The sequence below is a fragment of the Onychomys torridus genome, chromosome 10, assembly GCF_903995425.1.
Source record: "Onychomys torridus chromosome 10, mOncTor1.1, whole genome shotgun sequence".
Classification (NCBI taxonomy): domain Eukaryota; kingdom Metazoa; phylum Chordata; class Mammalia; order Rodentia; family Cricetidae; genus Onychomys; species Onychomys torridus.
This window is the reverse complement of record NC_050452.1, coordinates 89,746,197-89,772,252: the sequence shown is the minus strand read 5'-3', so window position 1 is coordinate 89,772,252 and position 26,056 is coordinate 89,746,197. Positions and strand designations below refer to the sequence as shown.

The 26,056-nt window shown below is 38.2% G+C and overlaps 1 protein-coding gene across 1 annotated transcript in view; it reads right to left on the bottom strand.

Moving 5' to 3' along the window:
* Positions 1-6,633: 6,633 nt before the first annotated feature.
* Positions 6,634-26,056, bottom strand: part of Tmprss11a (transmembrane serine protease 11A) — a 39,393-nt gene continuing 19,970 nt past the window's right edge. Inside the window, exons 6-9 of the mRNA XM_036200375.1 lie at positions 19,260-19,431; positions 16,688-16,947; positions 9,416-9,558; positions 6,634-6,795 (exon numbers count right to left, since the gene is read on the bottom strand). Coding sequence (XP_036056268.1) covers positions 6,634-6,795; positions 9,416-9,558; positions 16,688-16,947; positions 19,260-19,431 — 737 coding nt within the window. The remainder of the gene's footprint in view (positions 6,796-9,415; positions 9,559-16,687; positions 16,948-19,259; positions 19,432-26,056) is intronic.

Sequence of the window (26,056 nt, the reverse complement as noted above, 5' to 3'; positions counted from 1 at the left end):
GTCCATTTGTTGCAGTCTGTGAGCAAACATTAATATACTTCTATTGCTTGAAATACACCATGGTTCATTCTTTATGTGGTTATTTTTAAGGGCTTAAACACATGTACAATTACATGTTACCACTATTATACTTCTGCAGAGAATAATTCACTTCCTTAAAATTTCCTTGGTCCATCTCTTCATTTACTCACCCTCTACCACTAACCTCTTTGAACCATTAATTCTTCTAATGCATTCCTAATTTACTTCTTCCTGAAGTGATGTAGTTAGACTCATATAGTACATAGCTTTTTCATTGGTCTCTCTCACTTAGCAATGCTTCTCTGTTCTCATAGGTCAGTAGCTTGTCTTGATGTGCCAGTTTTTCCACTTTCTGAAGGATGTCTTAGTTGCTTCTGTGTTTTGAATTAATAGTTGCTGTCAGTGTCTGTGTGAATATTTTTGTATGAACGTAATTGTTTTGGGTAATGTGGGTGAATAATAAAGACAGTGATTGATGAATTGTGTGTTTAGTAAAATTAGCAAGCTTTCTAAAACAGCAATACTATTTTGCATTCTCCTGGTAGCTTTGTAGCTCTTGGGAATTATTTTTGTCTTGTATTTTGTAAGACATCATCTTGCTATGTATTGCAGGCTGGTCTTAAACTCACCATCATTCTGCCTTAGATCCCCACAGGCTGGGATTTCATGTGTATGCCACATGTAATTACAAATGTATGCAACATTTGAGGAATGTATAGACTACATAGAGTTAACAAGTTTAGGTGCAATGGTATGCCAACCTTAGGATAGTCTACTGTGTATGTCTGACAATCATTGGCCAATGCCAGATACCCGTGGTCTGTTGGATGAGTTCCTTTTAGGTATTAACAATTATTAATGTGTTTCTCATTACTCATCATCAACATCAATTGTTTCTTTCAAAGCTGGTGTTTTGTGTAACTCATTAAGAGTCTTACTTCTATCTACAGATCTAAACAGTGTTTTGTAGATACAGAAATCTTAAATATGAAGAATTTCCCAGCTACTATTTTTGTCTACTTAGTACTGTATAGGCTGAGGGAAGATGTAATCGTCGTAATGGCCCTCTACTGCAGAAATGAATCAGACATATTTGAGTTTTTAAATTAATAAACCTGAAATAGTATCTTTAGCTATTTTAATGTTGGTCAGTTACTCCATTAAAATCTTCCTGATTTGCCATAACTTTGACTGATGACTCGGTTTCTAATTTCCATACTCTTCCTTGAATCCGTTGTCTTTCAGATTTTCTTTATTTCAAAGTATGTTTGTGTATAGAGTTTCTTCCTCATTAGTTAAAATATTCAGATTAAAAAATCTATAAAATGGCTTTTGAAATGTGCTTTTCATAAAACTACAATTCGGCAGTCCTAATTTTATACTTCAAAATACCCCAATTTATATACAAATGATATTTTAACTACTAAATCTAAATGATAACATGCTGAAGACCTGAAGTGGATATTCCTAGCACCGGTTTAAGTTGAGAGTGCTAACACTGACTCAGTTTTCCAGTCCTTTATTAGTCCATAGGTCCCAGATCATTTCTATATTTTGAATTCATGTAACATTTGAGATTTTCGCCTGTATTTAATTTGGTAATTTCTCTTATGGGATGGGCTTCTGGGCTTAGAAGACAATACAGAACTGTTTTTTTAAAGGTTAGTTTACAGTCTTCCTGCTTTGTGGATAGTATGCTTTCCAGAGCCTACCTGAATGCCAGGCAGTGTTGGTGTCCCACCTATAATCCCAGCACTCAGAGAGCAGAAACAGGAGTTCTCTGCAGGATTCTGACTACCTGGGGTAGTCTGTATTGGTGATCTGTGGGTCCAGTTCAGATACAACCTTAATAAATGAAGTGGAGAGTGATCAAGGAAGATTCCCTATATCAACCTTGAACCTCAATAGGTACATGCACACATGTGCATGTGCACACACATATATGCACACACACATGAGAACATCCATATACATATACATACTCATGCATAGCACACTCACATTAAAACTGAGCTTACTAGTAAGTTTTAATTACTAACATAAATAAAAAGAGACATATGGATAACAAAAATTTATAAAAAAAAATATCACTATTTGTGAAATTTATATCCCCTTGCTTCTATGAGCTCTAAAAATATAGATAATGCACATGAATTTCAGTTTTATTTCCATTGTTGCTATTAGGAAATGTCAACAAGGATAAGCTTCAGTTGGAGGGTATCATGCATATTGAAAATGGCCATCTGGAAGTGACAGAATTGTGAGTCATTTAAGAAAAGAGGAAGAACAGATGATACTGATAGATTAAGTAAAGAGAAAAAAGGAGTTGGGAAGTTCTACAGAATGAATATTGGCTTGTTGTCCTAATTGCTAAATATGAGAATTTTGGATGTGTTCATGTAAGGAGATATGGAGGAAGATTTTGAAATAAGAGACTTTAGGAAAGGGTGTTGTCATGCAGGAAGGGATGCTTGCATTTGTTGCTCTTGGCATAGATTAAGAGCAGAGGGTATTCAAGAACATTCAAGAATATGCAAAATAGGACCATATAGGTTGGATAATTTAGCAAAGGAAATAATGGGAACTGGGGCTAGGTAACACCAGAGACAGATTTCTCAACTAATTAGCCTTTCTTAAATTATTCTATGACTAAACATTTATCTAAAACATGTACTGTGTGAGATAATTAATAAGTAAGTAAGTAAATAAATAAATAAATAAATCAGCTCCTAAGCTTTATGGAATGTGAAGTACTTAAGCACTAACACACATGTGTAAAAACTACAATGCAGAGTGAAGAATCAGAACTGATTTGGAGGAGGAAGAAAATTGCTAAAAGAAGTCTGTGTAGTGAACAATTTTGCCTGGCACAGTAAGAGAAACATTCCCGGCCAAGACAGACTTAATCTTGGTTGTATACAGTAAGGAAAGCAGTATGGTCAAAGAGGAAGTTGCTTCACAAAGGCAGAACAGTGTGACAAAGGAGGAAGTTGTGTTCATGAAGGAAGAACGGTGTGTCCAAAGAGGAAGCTGTGTACTGAAGGGGAGTCACAGAGCACATAGAGCACAAGCAAAAGAAAAGTCTATTGATTGCCACATGTCATTGGTTTAGGTTGATTTTCAGGCAGAAAAGATACCAATGATAGTTGGACAGAACAGATCCAAATTATGGAATCACCTTATAATTTGGTAACAATTCACTAAATGAAGACCATAACGACAGAATAACGACGAGGAGAATCGGAATGCGATAGTAAGTGGAGATAGATAATAGCAATGATTACTCCAGTCATCTTCTGCAGGTGATGGCTTGGTAGAGAATACAGTCAATTTAGTTGTAGGTATACTTTATAAAAATAAAAAATGTCCCATTACACTTAGTAAGGGTAAGTATTACTTCATGAAACTTCAGTCTAAGCTATTACTTATATATTTTATTGTGTATGTATGGGTCTATGACATGAAAACATACTGTTTCTTACTGTGTATTTTGGAAGCTAGAGAAACTAAGAGAAACTCCACCTTCATGATCACCCCACACATAGTGAGCTCAGAGAACTTCACTCTGCTTGAAGTGCAAACTGGTGCTGTATGACACACTATAGTTTAGGCAAGAACACTAGAAAACAGTTTTTAATGATATTTTTATTCTTTAAAAGTTTTGTATGTTTCTATAATGCATATTGATTATACCCATCCACTGCTATCTCTTTTTAACTCCCCCTATTCAATTCCTTTCCCAACCTTATGCCCTCTGATAAGGGGTTGGGTCATGTCCCCCACCTGCTGCAGGGTTGGAGGGGTGAGGAGAGGAGGGCATCTTTCTCTCACTCATGCCTCCAAATGGCAAGTGAGAGGGCCATGACTTGCTCTCCCATTCTCACGCCCTCAGGGCCAGCTCGCCCATGCCCCTGAGAACAACTCTTTTGTGCTGCCCAAGTGAAGTGGAGGACCCTCTCTCCTGAGTGCTTCAGCCCATGATGGGCAGGACCAGTTCTCCCTAGTGTTGCACCTAGTGAGGGGGTGGGGCCAACTCTATACAGCCCTATCCTCTGGGCCTTTGGTGGTTCAGGAGCCTCAGCCATCAACACAGACAAGGACTGCATCAGGGCCATGAACCTAGACATGGGCCCAGGCAGCAGCCCAGGCCCAAACATCACCATGGCCCTGGATGACAATGAAGCCACCACTTCAGCTAGCTCCTCACCACTTTCAGCTCTTCAGATATGCTTGTGTCCACAGGAAATGACCCCCCTCTCCTCTCTCTCCCTCCCTCCCTCCCTCTCTTCCCCCCTTCCCTAGGGGTTGCAGGCAGACTGCCCCAGGCTTGCTTATGGGTCTCCTCTTCCTGCTAAGTCTAGTCATGGTGCTGGGCAGGACCATGCCTCCTCCTCAGAACCTGGGTTGGTTCACCACTGGCCTGCATGAGAGTCTCCTTGTCCCGCTCAATCCATCATCAAGAGTACAATTCTTTTGTTAGATTTTGTTGTTGTTTGAGACAAAGCTTCCTGAGTAGCTAAGAATGACCTTAGATTTTTTATTTTTTTAAAATTTTATAATTTAATTTAATTTTTACATATCAGCCACGGATTCCCCTGTCTTCCTCCTCCCACCTCCCCTCCCCCCAGCCCACCCCCTATTCCCATCTCCTCCAGGGCAAGGACTTCCCTGGGGAGTCAACCCAGCCTGGTAGATTCAGTACAGGCAGGTCCAGTCCCCTCCTCCCTTTACCCAGACTGAGCAAAATGTCCCTGCATAGGCCCCAGGCTTCAAACAGCCAGCTCATGCACTAAGGACAGGTCCCAGTACCACAGCCTGGATGCCTCCCAAACAGTTCAGGATAATCAACTGTCTCACTTATCCAAAGGGCCTGATCCAGCTGGGGGCTCCTCAGCTATTGGTTCACAGTTCATGTGTTTCCACTAGTTTGGCTGTTTGTCCCTGTACTTTTATTTTAACGAATATAACTTAACAACACTTGAAAAGACTCACACTACTGCAGGAACACAGACTCCATGATATTGTCTATGGAATGCTCTGATCACCAACTTTATTAGATTTAAAATGATAAAACAGTTTTTTTTTCCCATACAGCCCCAAATGAAATACTGCAGAAGACAGTTTAGAGCACATCATTTACAGCTCTAAGACCATCTTCTGAATCTTAGCATTAGAAGCAAAATCATAACTCACCACTATAATACAGAAAATTTATGTGGAAATGGGTATTTATATATATGAAGGAGCGACTTTACTTTGAACTGAGATCATTGACAGCCAGCTGCCTGAGAGAATTATTGAAAATGATTACAGTAAGTTTCCTAGTTCAAAACAGTAACACTTGGTGAAAATGTAATGGATCTCATTGGATACAACAGCCCTAAACAAACTTTGTAAGGAAAGGGAACATGTAAATTTGACAGCTAAGGATGCAAATTGCAAGTAGCTTTGTCAAGCTGTTTATATATCTTGGCTTGCAAACCCAGACATCTCACAGGCCAAGAAATATCCCAACAAAGCCTTATTTAATTTTATTATGGGCACTGAGGCCTCACTCTTCGGATGCCTGCTTGAGTTTTTGTTTGTTTGTTTTAGGGAGGATATTCATGATTGAAATAATTCAAGCATGAGCCTTAGGAAGAACTTGGTGCTAGAAATAAAGACAACAAAAATTTTCATTTTCTGAAGAAACAAAAAGTTTTTTGTTTTTCTCCATGTTAATAAATTCTCAGTTGTGTTCAGGCATTTGACCTAAGACAATACTGGGCAAAATCTCCCCCTGGTGACCAAAATATGTAAATGCACATTCGAAATGGCAAATTCTTGTAAACCTATTCTGGGACAGAAAGCTCACGAAGTTATCAAGCCCTCTCACTTTTTCATGACAAGTTACACATGGATTAAACAATTACTTTATATAAAACATGAATCAGTATTTCTCTTACATATGCCATAGCGGTGGTGATGTGACTGCTGTTCACATGGTTTTGTCTGTGTGTGTGTGTGTGTGTGTGTGTGTGTGTGTGTGTGTGTGTGTTTAAATCATAGTAAAATCAGAGAAGTTTCCCTGCAGAAGTTAGATCGCCTTTGCTTTAGTTTTCCACCAAACTTTGATGGCTCCATATAATCTCCTTTCATACAATCCTCTTATATGCACTTAGAAGTAGCAAACTTATTTCCTGTAATGGAAAACTTATGAAAATATAGAAGGAAAGTAAAGAGGACTAAAAGATGTTTGTGAGCTCTGGATATCACAGGTAATTGTACAAGCACCTTGAGACTTCTGAGAATTCAAAAAGGTTTTCACTTCAGGGAGCATCCAGGAAAAAACACACTCTAAAGGTCTCCCAGGCTATCTTTAAAACTACACAGTGCATCTCATGTACAATCCAATTTACTTGGTTTAAAGCTATGAATATCTTTGCTGCATTTTCTCAATGATAAAATAACCCTCCACTTCACAAGTAAGTGATTCTGAAATAAATCACACGTTTCATTGCTAGGTCCAGCTACTTAATCTTGTTTCATTGTACCAATGCCACCAAATGAATGTCTGAACTCTTATGTACATATGACTGGCATGCTGCTGTTTTGTTTAGCTTCTGTAGCAACTTAGAGACCCGTTCTTGAAGCAATCCAGCGTCGGTAATAAGTCACTTGTGTGTAGACTCCAGGTTTGTTCTTTTGACCACAATTATCTCCCCAGCTCACAATTCCAAGGAGATACCATGTGTCTTTATTGTCTTTTACAACTAATGGTCCCCCAGAATCACCCTGAAAATAAACAAGAGAAAAAACAATTAGCTAAGCAGTTCATCGTTTACAGAAGTTTTATGAACCACTTATTTTATTATTAGTGTGTGTATAGATTACCATTACCGAATGAATAAATAAAACAGAGTTGAAAAACAAGGTAAAGCTACATATTTTCTACTAAATTTTAATTTTGAGTAAACAGCATAGCATTAAAAAGAAAAAATCTGAAGTGCACATCTCATCTAGTCTGTTTCCTTGGGATAGCACTTCATGGCTGAAACGTTTCTTATTGTATCTAACTCTTTGTCAAGTACTGAAATTTTTTCTTTTAATTAGACTGCACATACTGCTTTTCTGTCATGGTAGTGGATATTTAACCATTTATCTCCTTTGCAACTTTTCCTCACCAGAGCTTAATGAGCTCTACATTGTGTCAATTAACAGTGATGCTTGTTTTGTAAATACTACTTTTGAATGCGTCAAATTCTCCAGAAATGTGATGCCTGAACCCACCCACTGATTTCTTTTTGTTTTAATTGAAAACAAATTATGTTTTCATACAATAAATACATTCTGAACATGGTTTTTTCTCCTCTTTCATCTCCTCCCAGATCCTCCCCACACCTCTACCCTTCTAACTCTGAGCTTTCTTTCTCTCTGTCTTCAGGAAACAAACAGGCAAATAAAACAGATAAACAAAAATAAAACAAAATGAACAAACATAAAAACAAAGGAAAAAACACTAGAAACACACACACAGTGACCCACACATCTGCATGAACAAAACCCATAGAAACATAAAATATACATAACATATAAGCAAAAACCATAGTATGCAAGCAAAAGACCAGTATGGTTTTAAACAAAAGTCTAAGCAAAGCAATATGGGACAGAAAAAAAAAAAAACTCTCCAGAATCACAATTTAGTTCATTTTGTGTTGGCCATCTACTGCTGGGCATGAGGCCTATTCTTAAGCGTGGTGTGTGCCCAGTGAGACTCTTCTGGAGAAAACAAATTTTTCCTCTGCAAGTGGTTGTGAAATGGAGGTGGCTTCCTCAGTGTCCGATGGCGGTTAGCAACCCCAATCTGTTTTTATCAAATTCTTGACTGAGTGATAACCAGAAACAAAATTACAAATCTGCATGACATTGTAAAAACTTTTTTTTTCTTCTGAGTTTCTCACCAGCACATTTATTTTTTTATTTGTACTTGAATCTTGCCCACCTAGATGTTTGGTGGAGGGATTCTCTCTCACTCTTGCTCGCTCTTGTTTTCTCTCTGTCTCCCTCCCCCTCCTTCCCTCCCTCTCTCCTCTCTCCATCTCTCTCTGTCTTTATCTTCGCCCCCCCTTGCTCCTTCTCCCTTTCTCTCTCCTCTATCTTCATTAGGGAGATTTATTGAATTCTAGACAAACGTGATAGTGTAAGGAATCCAGATTGATGTTGGTACTTTTAATTCTTTTAATTCAGTTTTATCAGTTTCTCTGAAGCCCTCATCATGTACCCAAGTCACCATCACTTCAACCACTGTCCCAGCGACTTTTTCTATGAGTAGGTTTTCCTTATATTTCTTTCCTTCCCATCCCAGTGAATCCTCTGGACCACAAATCTGTCCATTGATATCAGTATTATCATTCCCTATGTGCTCCACACCTTCTGATGTGAGCTTCCACCCACTTCTACCCATTGCTTGCTTGGAACCTTAAATTCTGCCTGTCTCCTTTCACATCCTTGGCAACTGAGATTGGTTGTGTTAGATCCTGCTCCAACTCAACCTATGTGTTATAAAATTCTGTGCTCTTTCCACAGATATTGCTCATTCTGTAATTTGTTGGCCTGTGGGCAGGGCTTTGAGGTGTCCCATGCCACTAATAGTCTCATGGTTTCACTGTGTAGATTCACATCCTTGAAATTTTTGAGAGTCTCATGTCAAAAAAAAAAGATTGTGTATGGAAAGAAACATACTCAGATCTCTATGAGAAAATGTACATTCCATATGGGTTCTGGAAGACTGAGGGGACACCGTAAGAACTGCAGATACTGACAGTATAACTCAGTCAAACTTTGCACCACTGAATAGACCTGCCGCCTGTCATCCCGTCTGTGCTTTGGTAGGTGGTACCAACTATGAACTTCAGTAGTTGGTAATAAATACAAATATATATACCTTCACAGTTTTAACTATCCCCTCTGCTAATTCTGTAATTGAGTAAGTGCTACTTATTCTTTAGTTCTCTTTGAAACATCATCTCTCCAATGCTCGGCCCAAAAATGTTTCCTTGAAGGGAAAGCTGCTTCTTTTCCATTACATTCGAAGAGCATCACAGTTCACTGTACACGGTTGCTGCCTATGAATACTCAAGCCTGTTGTGTAAGAAGACGTGACTATCCTGTTGTTCTATAAGTTCCTGGTTATTAAGACATTTAAATTTTGTATTTGATAGCATCAAAGAAATCCTTTGCTTGTTTCAAGTTGTTTAATAAAAAAAAAAACATTTAAAAGTATGTACTATGATGTTTACATGTTTGGAGATTTCAGTATGTCTGTATCCTGTGCTAGAATAAAGAATAGAGAGCATTCCTGGGCTGGCTGAAATGATTTTGGAGTGGCTTTGGTTTTTCTCTCTCTCCAACCTACCCTGCAGGCATCGTACTTTCCTTCCAGATATCCAGCACAGAACATCCCACGCTTTATGTCGTTGCCATACACCTGTTGTTGTTTGCACACGTCATTGCTTATGAGCTCTACTCGGGCTTCTCGGAGCTCATTTTGGGATTCCCCTTAAGACAAAAACAAAGCCGTCTCAGGATTTTCAACAAGTATTCTTAGACAGACCGAAGCGAGTGAGTTCTTTTCTAATCTTCTCCATTCTAAAGTTGTTTATGCGGACTATGGTTAGTGTGAACAGTCCTAGAGAAAAACAGTCTAACTAAAATCTGGCACATGCCTTTAACCCCCATATTTGAGAGGCAGAGGCACATGTGTCTCCTCAAGTTTGAGCCTAGTTTGGTCTGCATAGATATACAGTGCTACACAGTGAGACCCTGTCTCAAAACAAAAACAAAACTCAAAACCTGGTGCATTTAATGATGGTTGTTGCATTACTAATTTGAATAAATACTTCTATAAGCATGATGACCATTTGGTTTCCTTTCCAGAAAATTCTTAAATTTTTACTTTCAACATCGTACATTTATTTTTATTAATTTTTATTTTATGTGTAGCATTCATCTCTGTTTGTGCACCACACACTCCTTGCAATGTTTGTGGAGTTCAGAAAAGTTGGATCCCCTGGAACTGGAGTTATATATGATTGTGAACCATCACGTGGGTGTTGGGAACCAAACCTGGGTCCTTTGGAAAAGCTGTCAGTGCTCCAAACTTTTTTTTTTTTTTTTATTAAAAATGCTTTTATTTTTTTTAAAAAAAATAAACTTTGTGTTTATGGATTCCAGATTTTCCCACAAATGTTACATGTTTACTTTGGCCTTGTTTCATGGTATGATAAATATGGTATTGTTTCTTGGCTTGATAAAGCACTGCTTAAACAATATATCTTTAATTGGATTGCATGACAATTTAATGTCTTATAAACACATTTGTTTTAGAGAAAGTTAAGCATCCAGATCCTATGCTAGGCCTGTATGACAGGCACAAACAGAAGAAAACCAAGTATCACAATCATTCTGGAACTGTTTTTCTCAATCATGGAGTAGATGGGAATCATGGCACTCTGGTTGGCAGAATTCCAGCATGGTGCCCAACATTCTTGTGTTATTTCTCTTTCCCTAAGTGTGGGTTGGACTCTGTGTGAACGTGATGGGAATAATTTCCATGATTAGGTTTAAGTTATATGGCAAAGTGCTGGGAAATTTTTTATATAAAAACCATCTAATTGACTTTGGCATATTCAAAGGGGGAGATTATCCAAAGCAGACCTGGCCAAATAAGGTAAGGTTTAGGATTTCCTTGTGCTTGGACACATTTTCTTGAGGATGCTTAGGAGGCAGCCTCTATAGCTGCAAGAAATAGAATTCTACCAACAACCAGACAGCTGGGAAGAGAATCCTGAGCCACAGATGAGGCCACACCCAGACTGCAGTTTTGAAAGACTCAGAGAAGAATACCCATCAGAACTTCTGACCCAACAAAAATTGAATTAATAATATATGTATGTGTCTCTGTATACATATGTATTCTTACTGAATTATCAATTTTAGAAAATGGTCTCTAGTTCTGGCAAAGGCTAGTGAATATGAAAACTGATAATTTCTAGGTGGTAGATAAGTTCATTGTTTTTTTAGAAAACTGCTTGGTAAAATGTAATAAAATTATGAAAAGCATAGCTCCAAAATTTATACTCCCAAATCCCTAACTCTATCCAAACTACTTTAGGAACACCTACTGACTTTTTGAAGACTCTTGATTTATATCAATAACCTTCATTTGTATTTATCCATTTATCTACTTTTCATCTTCATTATTTCCTTCCTTCTGCTCGTTTAAGATTTCTTTTCCTCATCTTAGTTTGGCACTTAATTTATAGAGATCTTCTTTTCTGACTTAAGCACAGATACACTCTGTACAGTATTCAGGTTTAATTCAGTTCCAGATACTTTTAAGAGATTTGCCCCAAGATTCATGTATCTAAGAGTGTGTTCCTGAATTTCCTGAGCACATAGACATTTTCCTGTTATCTTGTTGCTGTTGTTTTCCAGTTTGAGTTCATATGGCCATAGAACATACAGTGTATGATCTCAGTTATTTCATATTCACTAATGCTTCCTTTACATAAATGGATATGGACTTTCTTGGAGAATAAGCTGCTGTGGATATCACTCTGTATAAATAAAATGTTGATTGGCCAGTAGCCAGGCAGGAAGTATAGGTAGGACAAATAGAGAAGAGAATTCTGGGAAGTGGAAGGCAGAGAGAGAGACACGGCCAGCCACTGACATGACAAGAAAGATGTAAGGTACTGGTAAAGCACGAGCCACGTGGCAACTTATAGATTAATAGAAATGGGTTAATTTAAGATAGAAGAAACAGATAACAAGAAGCCTGCCACGGCCATACAGTTTGTAAACAATATAAGTCTCTGTGTGCTTACTTGGTTGGGTCTGAGTGACTGTGGGGCTGGCCGGTAAGAGAGATTTGTCCTGACTGTGGGCCAGGCAGGAAATCTCCAACTACAATAAGCCACAGACTCTTGTGGTTAATGTGTGGCCTACTGCGTTAAAGACAGTGTTTTATAAATGTCTAATCTTATTCCTAGTCACAATGTATTCTGTCAGGTATGTATCTGTTACAAGCTCAAACTGTTGCCAGAACTGGATTTTTCTCACATCAATAGGAATTCATGATGTGCTTTCCATAATTATATTGCAGAGAGAGCCCATCAGATATAGTGTAACCATAGTGTGATATTGTGGTTGCTACTCCGCTGGAACTAAGAAACAATAGGTAATATATTCTGCAGTCAGTTATATGACCATGGAGAAAGCAATGTCTTCAGCATGTCTAAGATGGAATTGGGCAGAGTGAACATCTGAGGTTAATCTAGGGTCTACAAAGCCTGTTCCTAGTGATGTTTGTGTGCTTTCTCAGTTCCTTGGTGGAACATGAGATTAGAGGCTTATTCATTGACAATTTTTTTTGTATCTAGAGTACAGGACGCTTCAAATAGATTTTGCTATTTTCAAAAGCCCATTTTGCATTTCCTCAAGTCGATAGTCAAACCTTCCAGAGATTGTTATATATACCTGAGAAAGACTGAAAGCATTCAGCAGCAGTCATTAAAAGTTAATAATAAAGTTGAATCAGCTTAGAGAGGGTAAGCATGTTTTGACAATTTATCTCCATACTGGTTTTGTTCTTAACCACCATTAAATTAGCTTCTTTAATAATAAAGTAAAATTAGCTCCACAGGCATAAAAATTATTTAAATTGGTCAATCCAGTACTCTAGGACCGTCTGTCAACTACTTCTGCCACTAGGTGGAGCTAAAGTTTCCACTGGTGATGCTAATGAGGATCCAGCAACATCATTTAAACTCTGCACACTGTCTATGTCTACGGGAGATTTTGTTGTGGAATAATCTTTTTGTATACTGTGAAGATGTGTCTTTGCCAAATCACCTTCTGATTGGCTTAATAATGATAATGATAATAATAATAATAATAATAATAATAATAATAATAATAGCTAGGCAGGTAAAGAGGTCAGGCAGGACTTCTGAGGACAGAGAGGTCTCAGGAGAAAAAGAAATGTGGAGTCTCCAGATAGATGAGGAGAAAAGGAGGATGGCAAAATGAAGATGGGGTAATGAGCATGTGTAATAATGTAGATTAAAAAATATGGGTTAAAATTATAAGACCTCATTAGAAACAAGTCGAAACTATTGGCCAAGCTTTCATAGTTAATAATAAGTCTCCATATCATTATTGGGGAGCCAGCAGTCCCAACGAAAAACACTTACTACAAATGATGCCCAGTGTGGGCATGGATTCCCACATAAGACCTGAGAAAGCTTAAAATGAGATTCCAAACACATGAAAACAGAGCCAAACACGGCTTCCCAGTCCTGCAGTCTCTCATGCAGGCCATGGAACAGAGACACACTGCCTGTGGGCTTGAGCTGCCCGTGTGCCATGAGCAAAGCTGTATGGTGCTTTAAAGTTTTGCTCATACAGACAAAAAAATGTTACAGCTAAGCAGTAAAGCAGGTTCAGATGCAAAAAAACAAACAAACAAAAAAAAAACCTTTAACCTCTAAGCAGGTAAAAGTGTGTTTAACAATGTGTGTAGATTTAAGGAAAAAAGAAGGATATACATAGTCATTTTTTTAAAAAGCTTAAAAATAATAAAGTCCTTAAAAAGAAAAGTAAAGTAATTAAAAAAAATAAGGCACGTAAGGATGGGAAATATTATAACACAGGGACTTTGGAACTGATATGCTACTTTGTTAATTTAAAATTTTTTGAATGCTCAAAAGAGAACAGCAGCTGCTGCTGAGAGACACAGGCTGTGGACTGGACTGCTGGATTAAACCAGCCTCTATACTTTAGAGACACGGGGCTGTGGACAGGACTGCTGGATTAAACCAGCCTCTATACTTTAGAGACACGGGGCTGTGGACTGGACTGCTGGATTAAACCAGCCTCTATACTTTAGAGACACGGGGCTGTGGACAGGACTGCTGGATTAAACCAGCCTCTATACTTTAGAGACACAGGCTGTGGACTGGACTGCTGGATTAAACCAGCCTCTATACTTTAGAGACACGGGGCTGTGGACAGGACTGCTGGATTAAACCAGCCTCTATACTTTAGAGATTTCTTGGCTTCAGAATGCAAGTTCAGAATGGAAAATGTGTTGCCGTGGTTGAGAGGTTGTGCTTTTGTTTCCACAGGAAATGAAAAGCTGTGGATTTCTTCCAGGTTAATAGGGATCAGATTTGACCAGGGAGAACTCCTGAGTATCTTGGCTACAGACATAAAGAAATAAACCTAGAAAAACTATAAAACAGGTGACATATATTTTAGTTGCTCAAACATAATACAAAAAAAAATATTTGGCTGGCTTATGTACAATTCACAATCCATAGTTGTGTTAACACAGATATGTACATAACCTTTGAAAGTTTATGTGTTTTCAGAGCAAAGGGACCAGATACGAATGAAAATGGGTGACCCAGGTGATCTAGCCTCTCAGAGTGCCTCTGTTGCAGGTTCCTTGGGGTTCTGCACCAAGAACAGCTTCAAATCTGCTGACTGAGATGGTCTAGCCTCACAGACTATTCTAGTCAGGACTTGACCATTATCTTAATTTTCTCAAGGTTCCCCAAAGATGCCAGAACCCCCAGACAACAGGAAGCAGTCTAAAGAACACAACGCCCACATTCCCAAGAGAGGTGGTGGGTGATTTTGGGTCATTTGGTGGGTTATGTATGTTTGTTATTGTTTATGGGGGTTAGTTACAAATTGTTATTGGTCCTGGCCAGAAAAAAAAAAAAAAAACTGAACAAAGGAGATTAGATTCAGGGATCTCTTTCTGAAGAGAAGGGGGGGGGTGTATAGTATAGAAATAATGAGATAAAAGATTGAATTGTTGAGTCTACTTTTGAAAAGCACTAGTCTCAAATATTTTACACTGATATGGATTTTTGTATATTGATACAAATTTCAGGATATTTTTGTTATATTATATTGTATATTTCTATTTCTTATATAAGGTGTACCTATGTAGCTCATTTTAAAATGTAATGTAAAGTTTTAGTCCTTAGAAGCTATTTAGGATAATAAAGAAATACAGGTTAATAGTTAGTCAACTATAGCAATCAAACTTATTGTTGTGTTAGGAATGTTTTCAAAGTCATATGAAGATATATTTTTAAATAGATAGGTGATCTTCAAACACTTCAAAGACCTACAGAATATGACATTTAAATTGTTTAAATAACAAGGCTTTTCATGACAGTGAGACACATCAGCCCCTGACAATACCAACTTACTTCAAAAAAGGATGATAGGCATTGAAGAACCTCCATATGGAGTTTGCTTCCAATGTGGCAGAAACTAGCCATTTGGGCAAGAGACTGCTCTTGCCTCAGTGCTAACAATATTCTGTCCAAACTGGACAAGCAGGACACAAAAGAAGGCAACTTCCAAACTTTTCCAAGAGAAGGTATGACAGACAGTCCTTCAAAATTCCTGCTTCATAGAAAAGTCTGTCAGATATTGTAGGCTGTAGAACAAAGAGGAATGCCCCAATATTGACAATGAACCTTGGAGTGACCGTTCAGGCAGCCAGATGCCTCTGTCATTTCTATAGTTTTGGAAGTTGTTTTCTCTGCACTTCCTCTTTACTCAAGTAATATTTCATCCTTTTTGGGTCACTGATGGGAATTGAAGACGAGGAAGTCACAGTTTTACAGTTTTCCTTGTTACCAAATTCAGAAAAGAAGTTTCCATTGAGATGCAAAGTTTATAAGGTTGAGAAACAAAAAAAGCTTTAGCTTGTTTATCCAAAAAGATGTTTTAAGGTCTAAAAAGATACTTTTAGGACGGTAATACAAGTTATGATAGAAACTGCCTTTTGTATAAAACTTTGAACTCACTAAGACAGGATAGATAATAGAATAGTTTCTCTAAATTTGCCATATGAAAATGGACTAAACATTGTAAATGTATTTCTTACTTGATAATTGTTCTTACTATATATAGTTTTACTGTGTTAGAGTTAAAGCCTTTCTTTTTTATTCAGATAAAAAAGGGGAAATGTGGAATAATCTTTTTGTGCACTGTGAAGATGTATCTTTGCTAAAACTCCTTCTAGTTGGTTTAATGATAAGCTGAATGACCAACAGCTAGGCAGAAAAAGAGGTTAGGTAGGACTTCTGGGGACAGCCAGGTCTTGGGAGAAAAAGAAAGGTGGAGTTATCATGCATATATAGAGGAAGGAGGATACCCAAAATGGAGATGAAGTAATGAGCACATGGAAGAATGTATATTGAAAAATATAGGTTAATTTACAAGTTAAGTTGCAAGAGCTAGCTAGAAACTATATTAAAAAATACAGGTTAAGTTACAAGAGCCAGATAGAAACAAGCCTAAGCTATTAGCCAAGCTGTATAATTAGTATGTCTCCATGTCATTAATGGGGAGCCCACGGAGCAATGAAAAACACTGACTACAAGATTTCTCACACAGGACACCTCAATTTCAAGGGCCAAATTTGTTTTGTTTTTGTTTTGTGTTGGATTTCTGTCACTTGTAAAACAAGAGTCCTAACTAACCAAAACAAGCTTTGGGGAAAGGAATGGCCACATACTACAGGTGATGAAATTACTTTGCTAAAGAGCTAAGCTGTCTGTTGGCTGTTTGGGGTGTTCTCACCAATAGTACTCACCAGTATAGTAAAGTGCTCCAAATCCTGTGATGAAGACAGTTGAATCTGGGGGAAATGATGCAGAGGCTTCTGGCAAACAAATGCGGCGTACTTCATCTGAATAGGTGACTTTGGGGGAAAACTGCACAAGAGCAATGTCATTGTCTCTTGCTGGGGGCCGATACCTCTCATGCATAATAATTCTTCGGACATCTCTTTTCATTAAGGGAGGGTTTATTGTTGTTCCAAAGCTAACAGTCCATTGACGTGGGTTTGCATTACTGGAAAAGATTAGCAGCATACATGAGCTGCACAGTATACATTAACTACATTATTTAGATTAATTAACTACATGCATTTAGGTTAATTCAAGAGAAAATATCACTCTTGATAATACTTGGTTGCAATTATAGTTTCATTTAAAAGCCCGTTGACCATGATTTTTGTATAAAATATGTACAAACAGTATACTGGAGGTGAATTTAATATTTAATTATTGAGTTTCAGAAATGTAAGGTATAAACAATATTATTCACTTATTCCCTCAGGAAATACTTATTAATCATGTGTATGTCTAATGTTATTAAAGTGCTAGGAATAAAGAAACACACACGACATAAATTTTTAGTTCACACAAGTTTTATGTTTGAGGACAGAAAAGTATAAAAATAAACTCAATGTTGATAAATAACACGAATTCTGAAGATTATTAATAAAATAAAATAGGATAATGCATAATGTACTAGTGGTGTGGGGTTATGGAAGGCTCTTTTTTATTATTGTTATTTCAGTATAATACGTTTAGGTTGATGGAGGGTTGTCAGCTACTAGATGGTAAGAAAGAGAGGTTTCCAGGGAAGCATCTGAGGGCCTTGGGCAAGGTGGGAGTCAGTTTAAGGCACCAGAGGAGGAATAGTGAAGCTGACGCTTAAGAGTTAGGTGGGTACAGGGTCTCACTGGGAGAGAGAAAGTGCTTAGGCTTTATTTAAGGGATACTGGGATTCTTTTGAAGTTTTAAAATTGGGAGTTATGTAGCCTTATTTATATATGTATATCTTTTGATGCTAGAACATCCCTTTCAGACACCAGTCTTCCACATAATGAATTCTGTGTTAACTCAATATTAGATTGAAATAATATGAAACATGCTATTTGGGATTTTTGTTTGTTTGTTTGGTTTGGCTTTTTGTTTGCTTTTATAAATCTGTACTTTTGAGCACTTCTATATTCATCTTTCAATGAAAGGGCTTCCCCATCAGGGTTCATATGGAGAGAGGGTTTTGAGAATTATAGAAAGAAATCTCAAGCATCTAATCAAGTGCCTGTAGCACCACAGAGCTTAATAATTATGCTAGTTGACACAAATGCACTGTCAACTCTTCATTGCCTCTGCCTGATCCCTCCCGCAGAAGGAGGCATGCTCCACTTTAGAATCCCTTTGTTCATCTTGGCATCCCCTTCATCTTTCAGCAGCTTTTCCTGCTGACAAGTTCTTTCTTGACTCCCTACGTCTTTCCCAAAGACATGACAGGACTTTAGATCAGTTAATACAACCCTATTATCTGCATTAGAGATTCTCAGAATAAGATTTCATCATGTAGGCCACTGTTTCTCAAATATGAATGTGCACACAAATGATTAGGGGCTTTCATTCAAACAGCTCCTGCATCTGAAGCTCTGGAATAGAGTTGAACCATTTTCATTTTTGACAAATTCCCTGGCGATGTGGGTGCTGCTGCTCAGTGGCCTCCATGTCAAGTGGCAAGGCGAACAGTTTACTGGCTGCTCCATGACATCTGAGACTCTCTAAGAATATTCCATTTTGTCAAGTCCAGTTTAATGGTGTTAGCTAGCTCAGAATTTACTCTCCCAGGTAAGATCTGACCAGCTTAGGTCTCACATGTTATATATCCTGATTTTTAAAGATGTAATGTGGGGCTGGAGAGATGGCTCAGAGGTTAAGAGCACTGATTGCTCTTCCAGAGGTCCTGAGTTCAATTCCCAGCAACCACATGGTGGCTCACAACCAACTGTAATGAGATCTGGTGCCCTCTTCTGACCTGTAGTCATACATGCTGTATACAAAAATAAATAAATCTAAAAAGATGTAATGTAAATCACAGTCAGACTTTGGTGGTTGATCGATGACAGTGCTATAAATTTGACCTGAGACGTTCTCAGCAACAGTTACCCACTTCCTGTCTCCTTGAAGATTTCAGCTTCAGTTTATCAACATCATCATGAGACTGACCAAGGGCTTGATGGAAACAGGTGCTCATGTTAAATGGAGAGCATTATTTAACCAAGAGCTGGATTTATTAGTAAATGTATTGTGTTACGGTGAATTCTGATTTGTTGTAATTTCTTTAGTTAAAACTCTGAAGACTTAAGTAATGGATACTGGAATATTGTTCAACACTCCTTTATTCCAACCAAACTCTAAGTATGCAAGTAGAACATTATTGTAGAAAAGGATCAGAAAGATTTTCTTTTTCTACTTCAGTCATATTTGAGACCTCAACTAGTACTTAGCATATGGAAATACTCATGGTTTTCAGCAAAAATGGGGACTGACTTAGGTTCAGTAACTTACGTCCTAAAACAGTGTGCTGCAGTGACGACCCACATGTTACCAATCAAGGTGCCCCCACACTGATGGATATTGCTGCGCTGAAGAGAAACTTGCCAAGGCCAGGCACCCCTAGCCGCAGGGTTTCCAGATACTATTCTGTTGGCAATTAATGGGATAGCTCGTTTGCCACAATCTGAAAAAGAAGAAACCATTTATAAGAAACACCTGTCTGGTTTTTGATGCAGAGGATCCTACAGAATACTGCAATGCACACATCTGATTTGTCACTTTTTAAACCTGACCACTATTCATTTTTTTGTTTTTGCTTAGTTCAACAACTGTATATGTGAATATATGTTGTTTACTAAACTAAAAAAGGTTGACAGCATCAGCCCCATGGACTCACAATTGCCAGTTATCTAGTTATTCTAGGAGCCCCTGCTAAGGTTATTGTTTTGGCAGTTGTAGGTAATCCAACAGTGTTGTGTTGTTACCATGGAGTGCTCATCAGAAAGACAACTCCCTTTAGCCAGATAAAGAGTGGCCTGTTTTGTGGAAACATGTTTGTTGTCTACCTTTCTAGAGTGACTACATACTAAGATGTGCAAGGATTAATGCATCACAACTAGTCATTCATTCTTTAGGATGGAGGTTTCCATGTTTCCATATAAACATCACATCCACCATTGACAAGAATAAACATGCACTCCATCACATCAGAGGCTGCTTTGGTACTTGGAGTTGCTGTGAAGACAAAGGAAATGTAGTAGGTTTAGTCTTGTTCCAACAAATAATTATAAGAAAAGAAAATTCATTTTAGTTATGTTGATTATCCTCCAAACATGGCTGTTTCAGAATCTCTGTCATGCTACCATTGCTCACACTTGCACTGGCATTTCCCCAGCTGAAGGTCTAGAGCAGCTCCCACATCAATTCCTTGTTCCAGTCTTGTCCTTCTACAATCTGTTTTCTTCACTGGACATGGAACAGCCTTTCAGAAATGTGTGAGCCCATGTTTGCCCTCTAAATAGAGTAAATATCTTTCCAGTGATTCTGGCCACTGGTGACTATTAATCACATCTCTTTTCCCCCCACTCAGGTCCCAAGTCTACATGACAGCCAAGAAGCCATTTTTCATTTGTAGGAAATGATGATGCCTTCACTTTCCTGGTCTTCTTTCCAGAAGACTATCAGTCTCTTGATTCATGGCCTCTCTTCTCTTCCATTTCAGGGATTATTTTCTGATGCAACAACACCAGATGAGCTAACTCTGATAGAATCTTAAAGCATTGGACATTTTCTTAAATCATTTGTCCCACTATATTAATAATTTTCAATTAATTTCTTTTACTTTGGAATTATTGTTTTGAAGAAGATCATGTCTTAGTCATAGTGGTATGACCAGCTCTTGGCACACTTTTTGGCACTGTATTAATAGATGTGTAAATAAATAATGGTAACTAATAAAACTAAAATAATGAAAAGAGATAAATGAATAAATAAGTGAAAATAGTGCAGGTGTTTGGAACACACAGAAGCAAAAGCATGGATTGCTGCTCAAATCCTTCACATCTATACAATCTTTCAAAATTCATGTGACATTGAGTTGAAATGAATTGATAAAGTCACTGCCAGCTATGAAGATAATTCTAGCATATTTTCAGTAGTCAGTTTCAGATAATGAATTCATTTCTTCCCCTTGTATATCCTTATATCATTTTAATTTCAGCAGGAAGAAGGTCTCAAAACTTCTTTAAATAATTAGAAAAGTAAGCCCACTCATTAAAAAACAGAAATATGCTTTTTTAAAACTTTCTTAGTCTTAGAATTAGAAAAACACATATCTGTCTATTGCCCAATTGTTATTCTTTCAGATGAAAATGTGAATGTAGATGAGAAATTATGAGCTAATATTTGAAGATATGATTGCTGGTGTGGAACTTGAACTTGTTTATATAATCTAACTAGACTTATATATTGGGAAAGTTATTTTCCCTGATGATGAACACATTGTTCAAAGCCAAATAGAAGAAGTGTGATGACTTGATGTTCTCTAGATTTATTGCAGTAATCAGGAGCTACCAGAGGCCACTGACCATGGATGGATTCTAGATAATTGATCACACAGGACACTGGCTCTCTCATTTGATATAAAAGGCAACATTTAAAGTTGGATAATTTCTTACTCATTGTGTCAGACAAAAATAGTGGATAAATAAATTCCACAAATTGTTTCCACTAATGCAGAATTGTGGTTTTCCAAGTGTGCCCGGTAAATCCTCTTGGATTTCACTTTAGGATGAGAACAGAGAATAAGTAGATAGGCCCCCTAGGCATAACACTCTGTCTCAACCAAAACATGCCTACTTTTGTTTCTTTTGTTTACTTAGGATTTAAGATAAGAAATCAAAGAGTTTCAAAGAGTTTACAATGAAAAGACTTTGAAAAACTCCAAAATAAATTGTGTTTAAAGTACTTCTCAGACATGTTCCTAAATACATGCTGTGTCTTAAAATAATTATAAGCTGGACACAGAAGTGCATGCCTCTAATCCCAACACTCTGGAGGCAAAGACAGGAAAATCCCTAGATTGACTCTTTCTCAAAAGACAAGTAAAAATGAAAAATAAGACTATAGTGCACCATTATATAGTATAAGCTGAATATTATGAAAGTTTAACTTTAAGGTTAAATTCTGCCAATATCTAACAGTTAGACCTCTGAAAAAGGAAACAAATTCTTATGCATATATGAAATAGCATGTTGTATATAATAAATATGTACAATTTTTGCTTATACACTGTAGTTCAGTAAGATGGGAAATATGATGGTAGAAAGTTGCATTAAACTGTGGTTTTTTTTTTTTTTTTTTTTAGTTAGAGTGGCTCACTAAAAAGTATAGTAATAAATTACAAGGACATGTTTCTCAGAATTAGTATCTGCATCCTGTTTCTCTTGGAGGAATATAAGAATGTGTCATTTTGCCAACCCCTTTTAAGTTCTATGCGAGTAGCTGGTGACAACGACCTCTGCGAAGCAGGAGCTTAAGAAAGAATGAACTCTTATATTTTTGGTTGTGAGCCTAGCCTTTAACCGCTGAGCCATCTCTCTTGGGAGGTGAGGCAGGGGGATCTTTGTGAGTTTGAGGCCAGTCTGGTCTACAGAGTGAGTTCCAGGAAAGGTGCAAAGCTACACAGAGAAACCCTGTTTCGAGAAAAAGAAAGAAGGAAAGAAAGGAAGGAAAGGAAAGGAGGGACAGAGGGAAGGTGGGAGGGAGGGAAGGAAAGAAGGAAGGAAGGGAGGGAGGGAGGAAGGGAGGGAGGGAGGGAAGGAGGGAAGGAAGAAAGGAAGGAAGGAAGAAAGGAAGAAAGGAGAGTCGAGAATCATCCTTGAAGCCATCTGCCAGATGCAGTGAGGAAGCAGTTGCTTAAGTGCTTAGGCTACAGAGGCAACTCAATTTTCTATCTCATGTAGTTTATAAGTTTCTTATTCAGCTAAAACCAAAACAAAACATAAGGAAGAAGGAATTTAATTGGCCTGTAGTGATACATTGAAATGGTGTCATGGTGCAAGGCCTAAGTGAACCTTCATGTTCCTTTTTCTCTCAGCTGATCCTTCCTAGCTCTGCTACCCTACAGGACTTATCTGACTGTTGTCACTCAAGAGTTAAAGACTTCAGTGCGCAATGCTTCCTCCCCTGTCCTCTGGAAGAAAGTTGCTTGTCTTGATCTCCCTTGGAATTCTGGGAAAAGGTGGCCATTTGCTGTCTACCCTTTTCTCCAGTGAAAAGATGCTCTTCTTGTACTGATGATAACTGGAGAAGCAGTTATTCTCTGGAAAAGGCACAAAAAAGACAACAATTTCAAAAATCCTCCTCAGTAACTTTTAAGTTGACAAAACTTGGACTACCTTGTGATGCAGTATAGAGGCAGTCTGTGCACCAGAAGAGCAGAGATTATCCTGAGTTTGTGAGCCCTCTGTGGTCCACCTTCTGTACAACTCCCTTGATAAATTGGGTACTTGCACCTCAAAAAAAAATATGATGATGTTGTGTAGTAGTTTGAATAAGAATGACCACCCCACCAGGTGGACCTCTGTGAGTTCCAGGCCAGCCTGGGCTACCAAGTGAGTTCCAGGAAAGGTGCAAAGCTACACAGAGAAACCCTGTCTCAAAAACCAAAACAAAACAAAACAAAACAAACAAACAAAAAGAATGATCACCCCATAGGCTTATGTATTTGAGTGCTAGGTCCCCAGTTAATGGAACTGTCTGGGAAGGGTGGGGAGGTGTGGCCTTTGTAGAAGAGGTGTGTCATTGGGGGCAGGCTTTGAGCTTCTTAAAGGCATGTACCATTCCCAGTGATCTCTCTCCCTGCCTCATGGTTGTAGTCTCAAGACTCTCAGCTACCGCTTCAGGTCATGCCTGCCTGTCTGCTTCTGTGCTTTGTCACAGGCAAAGGAATATGACAAGTAACTATGATGGAGCCTCTGTCTTCTTTGGTTTGGTTAAATTTCTGAATTTTTTTTTCTTTACTCTAACAACTTATCATTGAGTCATTGGTATTTTTGAGTAGCAAGCAAGGTACCTAGGCTCACAGTCACACAGTAGAATTCTTCTATTAGACCTTCATCAATGCAGTATTACAAAAATGCAAATTATCCATCTCCAGAATGACTCCAGGGTGAGCACTAAAGTATCATAGTTGGGAATAGAATTTTTCTTCTTTGGCTTTGGCTTTTGATTTTGAGAGACTATTGCCCCATGACCCTGACTTGGCTGAAACTCACTATATAAACTGGTCTGGTTTTAAAACTATAGCAATTCTCCTGCTTCGGCCTCTTGAATGTGGAATCACAAGCAGGCACTGCCATGGTAATTGGAATTCTAAGAATTCTATATATTTTTAAGGAGGCTGTCACAGTCAAAGGTTGTGTCTGTCAATTTCTACTTGAAAAATTCTAAATTTTATAAAATAGATTTCATTCCAAGAATAGGCATAAAAATGGGCATTATTTAATTCAAAGTGACCATTCCCAACACATTTTGGAGGTAAGAAAAATCTAGCAGTACTTGTGTTTTGCAGACCACAACCACTGTGATGGGAAGTGGGGCCTACTTCCCCTGACCAAGGCAGAGACCTGGTTTACAACAGTGATAGCCTTAGGAATAGAAAGAAGTTGATTTCAGCGTTGACTCCACAACACTGTATCTACTGAAGGACCCAAATGGCACAGTCCTTTAGCAAAATGAAACATAGACTCTTGATAAAATATGGAAGAATCTTGAGCTAAAAGGTTATTTCTAGATTTAACTAAGACCGTCATTTTTTGATAGCTCCCAAATGAAATGTTTTCTGAAAAAATATTTTTTTCATTTATTTATTTTACAATTTAATTTAATTTTATATATCAGCCACGGATTCCCCTGTCCTTCCTCCCCCCATTCCCATCTCCTCCAGGGCAAGGACTCCCCTGGGGATTCAGCTCAGCCTGGTAGATTCAGTCCAGGCAGGTCCAGTCCCCTCCTCCCTTCGCCCATGACCCCTCCCACCTCTTTCCCTTATCTATGACCCTTTCCCTCCCCACCCAACCTTGTAGCCTTTAATTTCCTTCCTTCGCTTGTCTTCCATTTTTGTTGCCCATAGATTCTTGGATGTATGGCCTTCTACAAGAATGAGACCAATTTGCCAGAAGCAATACTCCTATAGAAAACTGACCTTTCCCCCAGCAGTAATCAGCTTGTTTTTACCGTTAATAGGGTGAAAATGCCTCCATAGCAAGGGAGGAGAAGAAATCAGGAATCAGGAAGTCACTCACATATGAAAACTCAAGTTCGAAGTTCAGAGCACTAGCAGTCAGGTAAAAACCTGGATGTGGTAGTAGTGGGTTCCTGTAATCTTAGGCCTGGGGAGTGGACACAGGAGGATCCCTGCAACTCACTGGCAAGTCAATCTTGGCAAATCACTGTACTTCAAATTTAATAAGAGATTTTGTCTCCAAAAGCAAGGTGGAAAGAGACAGAAAGACACTGACATTGAACTCCAGCTTTCTCATGCTCACACATAGACACGCATGTGTCACACACACACATACACACACACACACACACACACACACACACACACACACACCTGCCCTAAGGACCATGCATCTGAGCTCTGCTGTCTCTATGGACCTTTCCTAGCTGCTCATAAGCACTGTTTATTTGGAAATTTTCAAGCCTTTACAGTTCTAGCTCTTTCTCATCACAATTAATTTCAACAGTGTCTGAAGCAATGGTTTCCAGATGCCATATTATGTTTCCTATTTTTCTATATATTTTCTTGTATTTTTGTGTTGTCAAGAAGAAGAATCATTATCACTTCACTTTTATGGGTTAAAAAATGCATGCACAGATATGGGCTATTACTTGTGCACTACAGTAACAAAAAGACTTTAGAAATAGGTGACCACTGGGTTGGGGATTTAGCTCAGTGGTAAAGTGCTTGCCTAGCAAGCGCAGGGCCCTGGGTTCGATCCTCAGCTCAAAAGAATTAGGTGACCCTCAAATATTGTTCTCCAAAAGAGCATCCTCTTCTTAAATATAGCACAAGCATTAAAGTACATGAAGCACAAGCTGAGCCCATATGAAATAGAAAGGGCTGGTGGTCAGGGACCACTCTATGCTTCATCTCTTGTCTCCTACAGTGCAGGCAGGCTTTTGAGTTCCTGAAATATTAACTAACTATTGGAATTGCATACTGCCTGTCATGTAGCTTCTCAGAATAGCCATTATTTCACAACTGCAACATCGAGGGGAAGTGGATTGCACATTTGGCA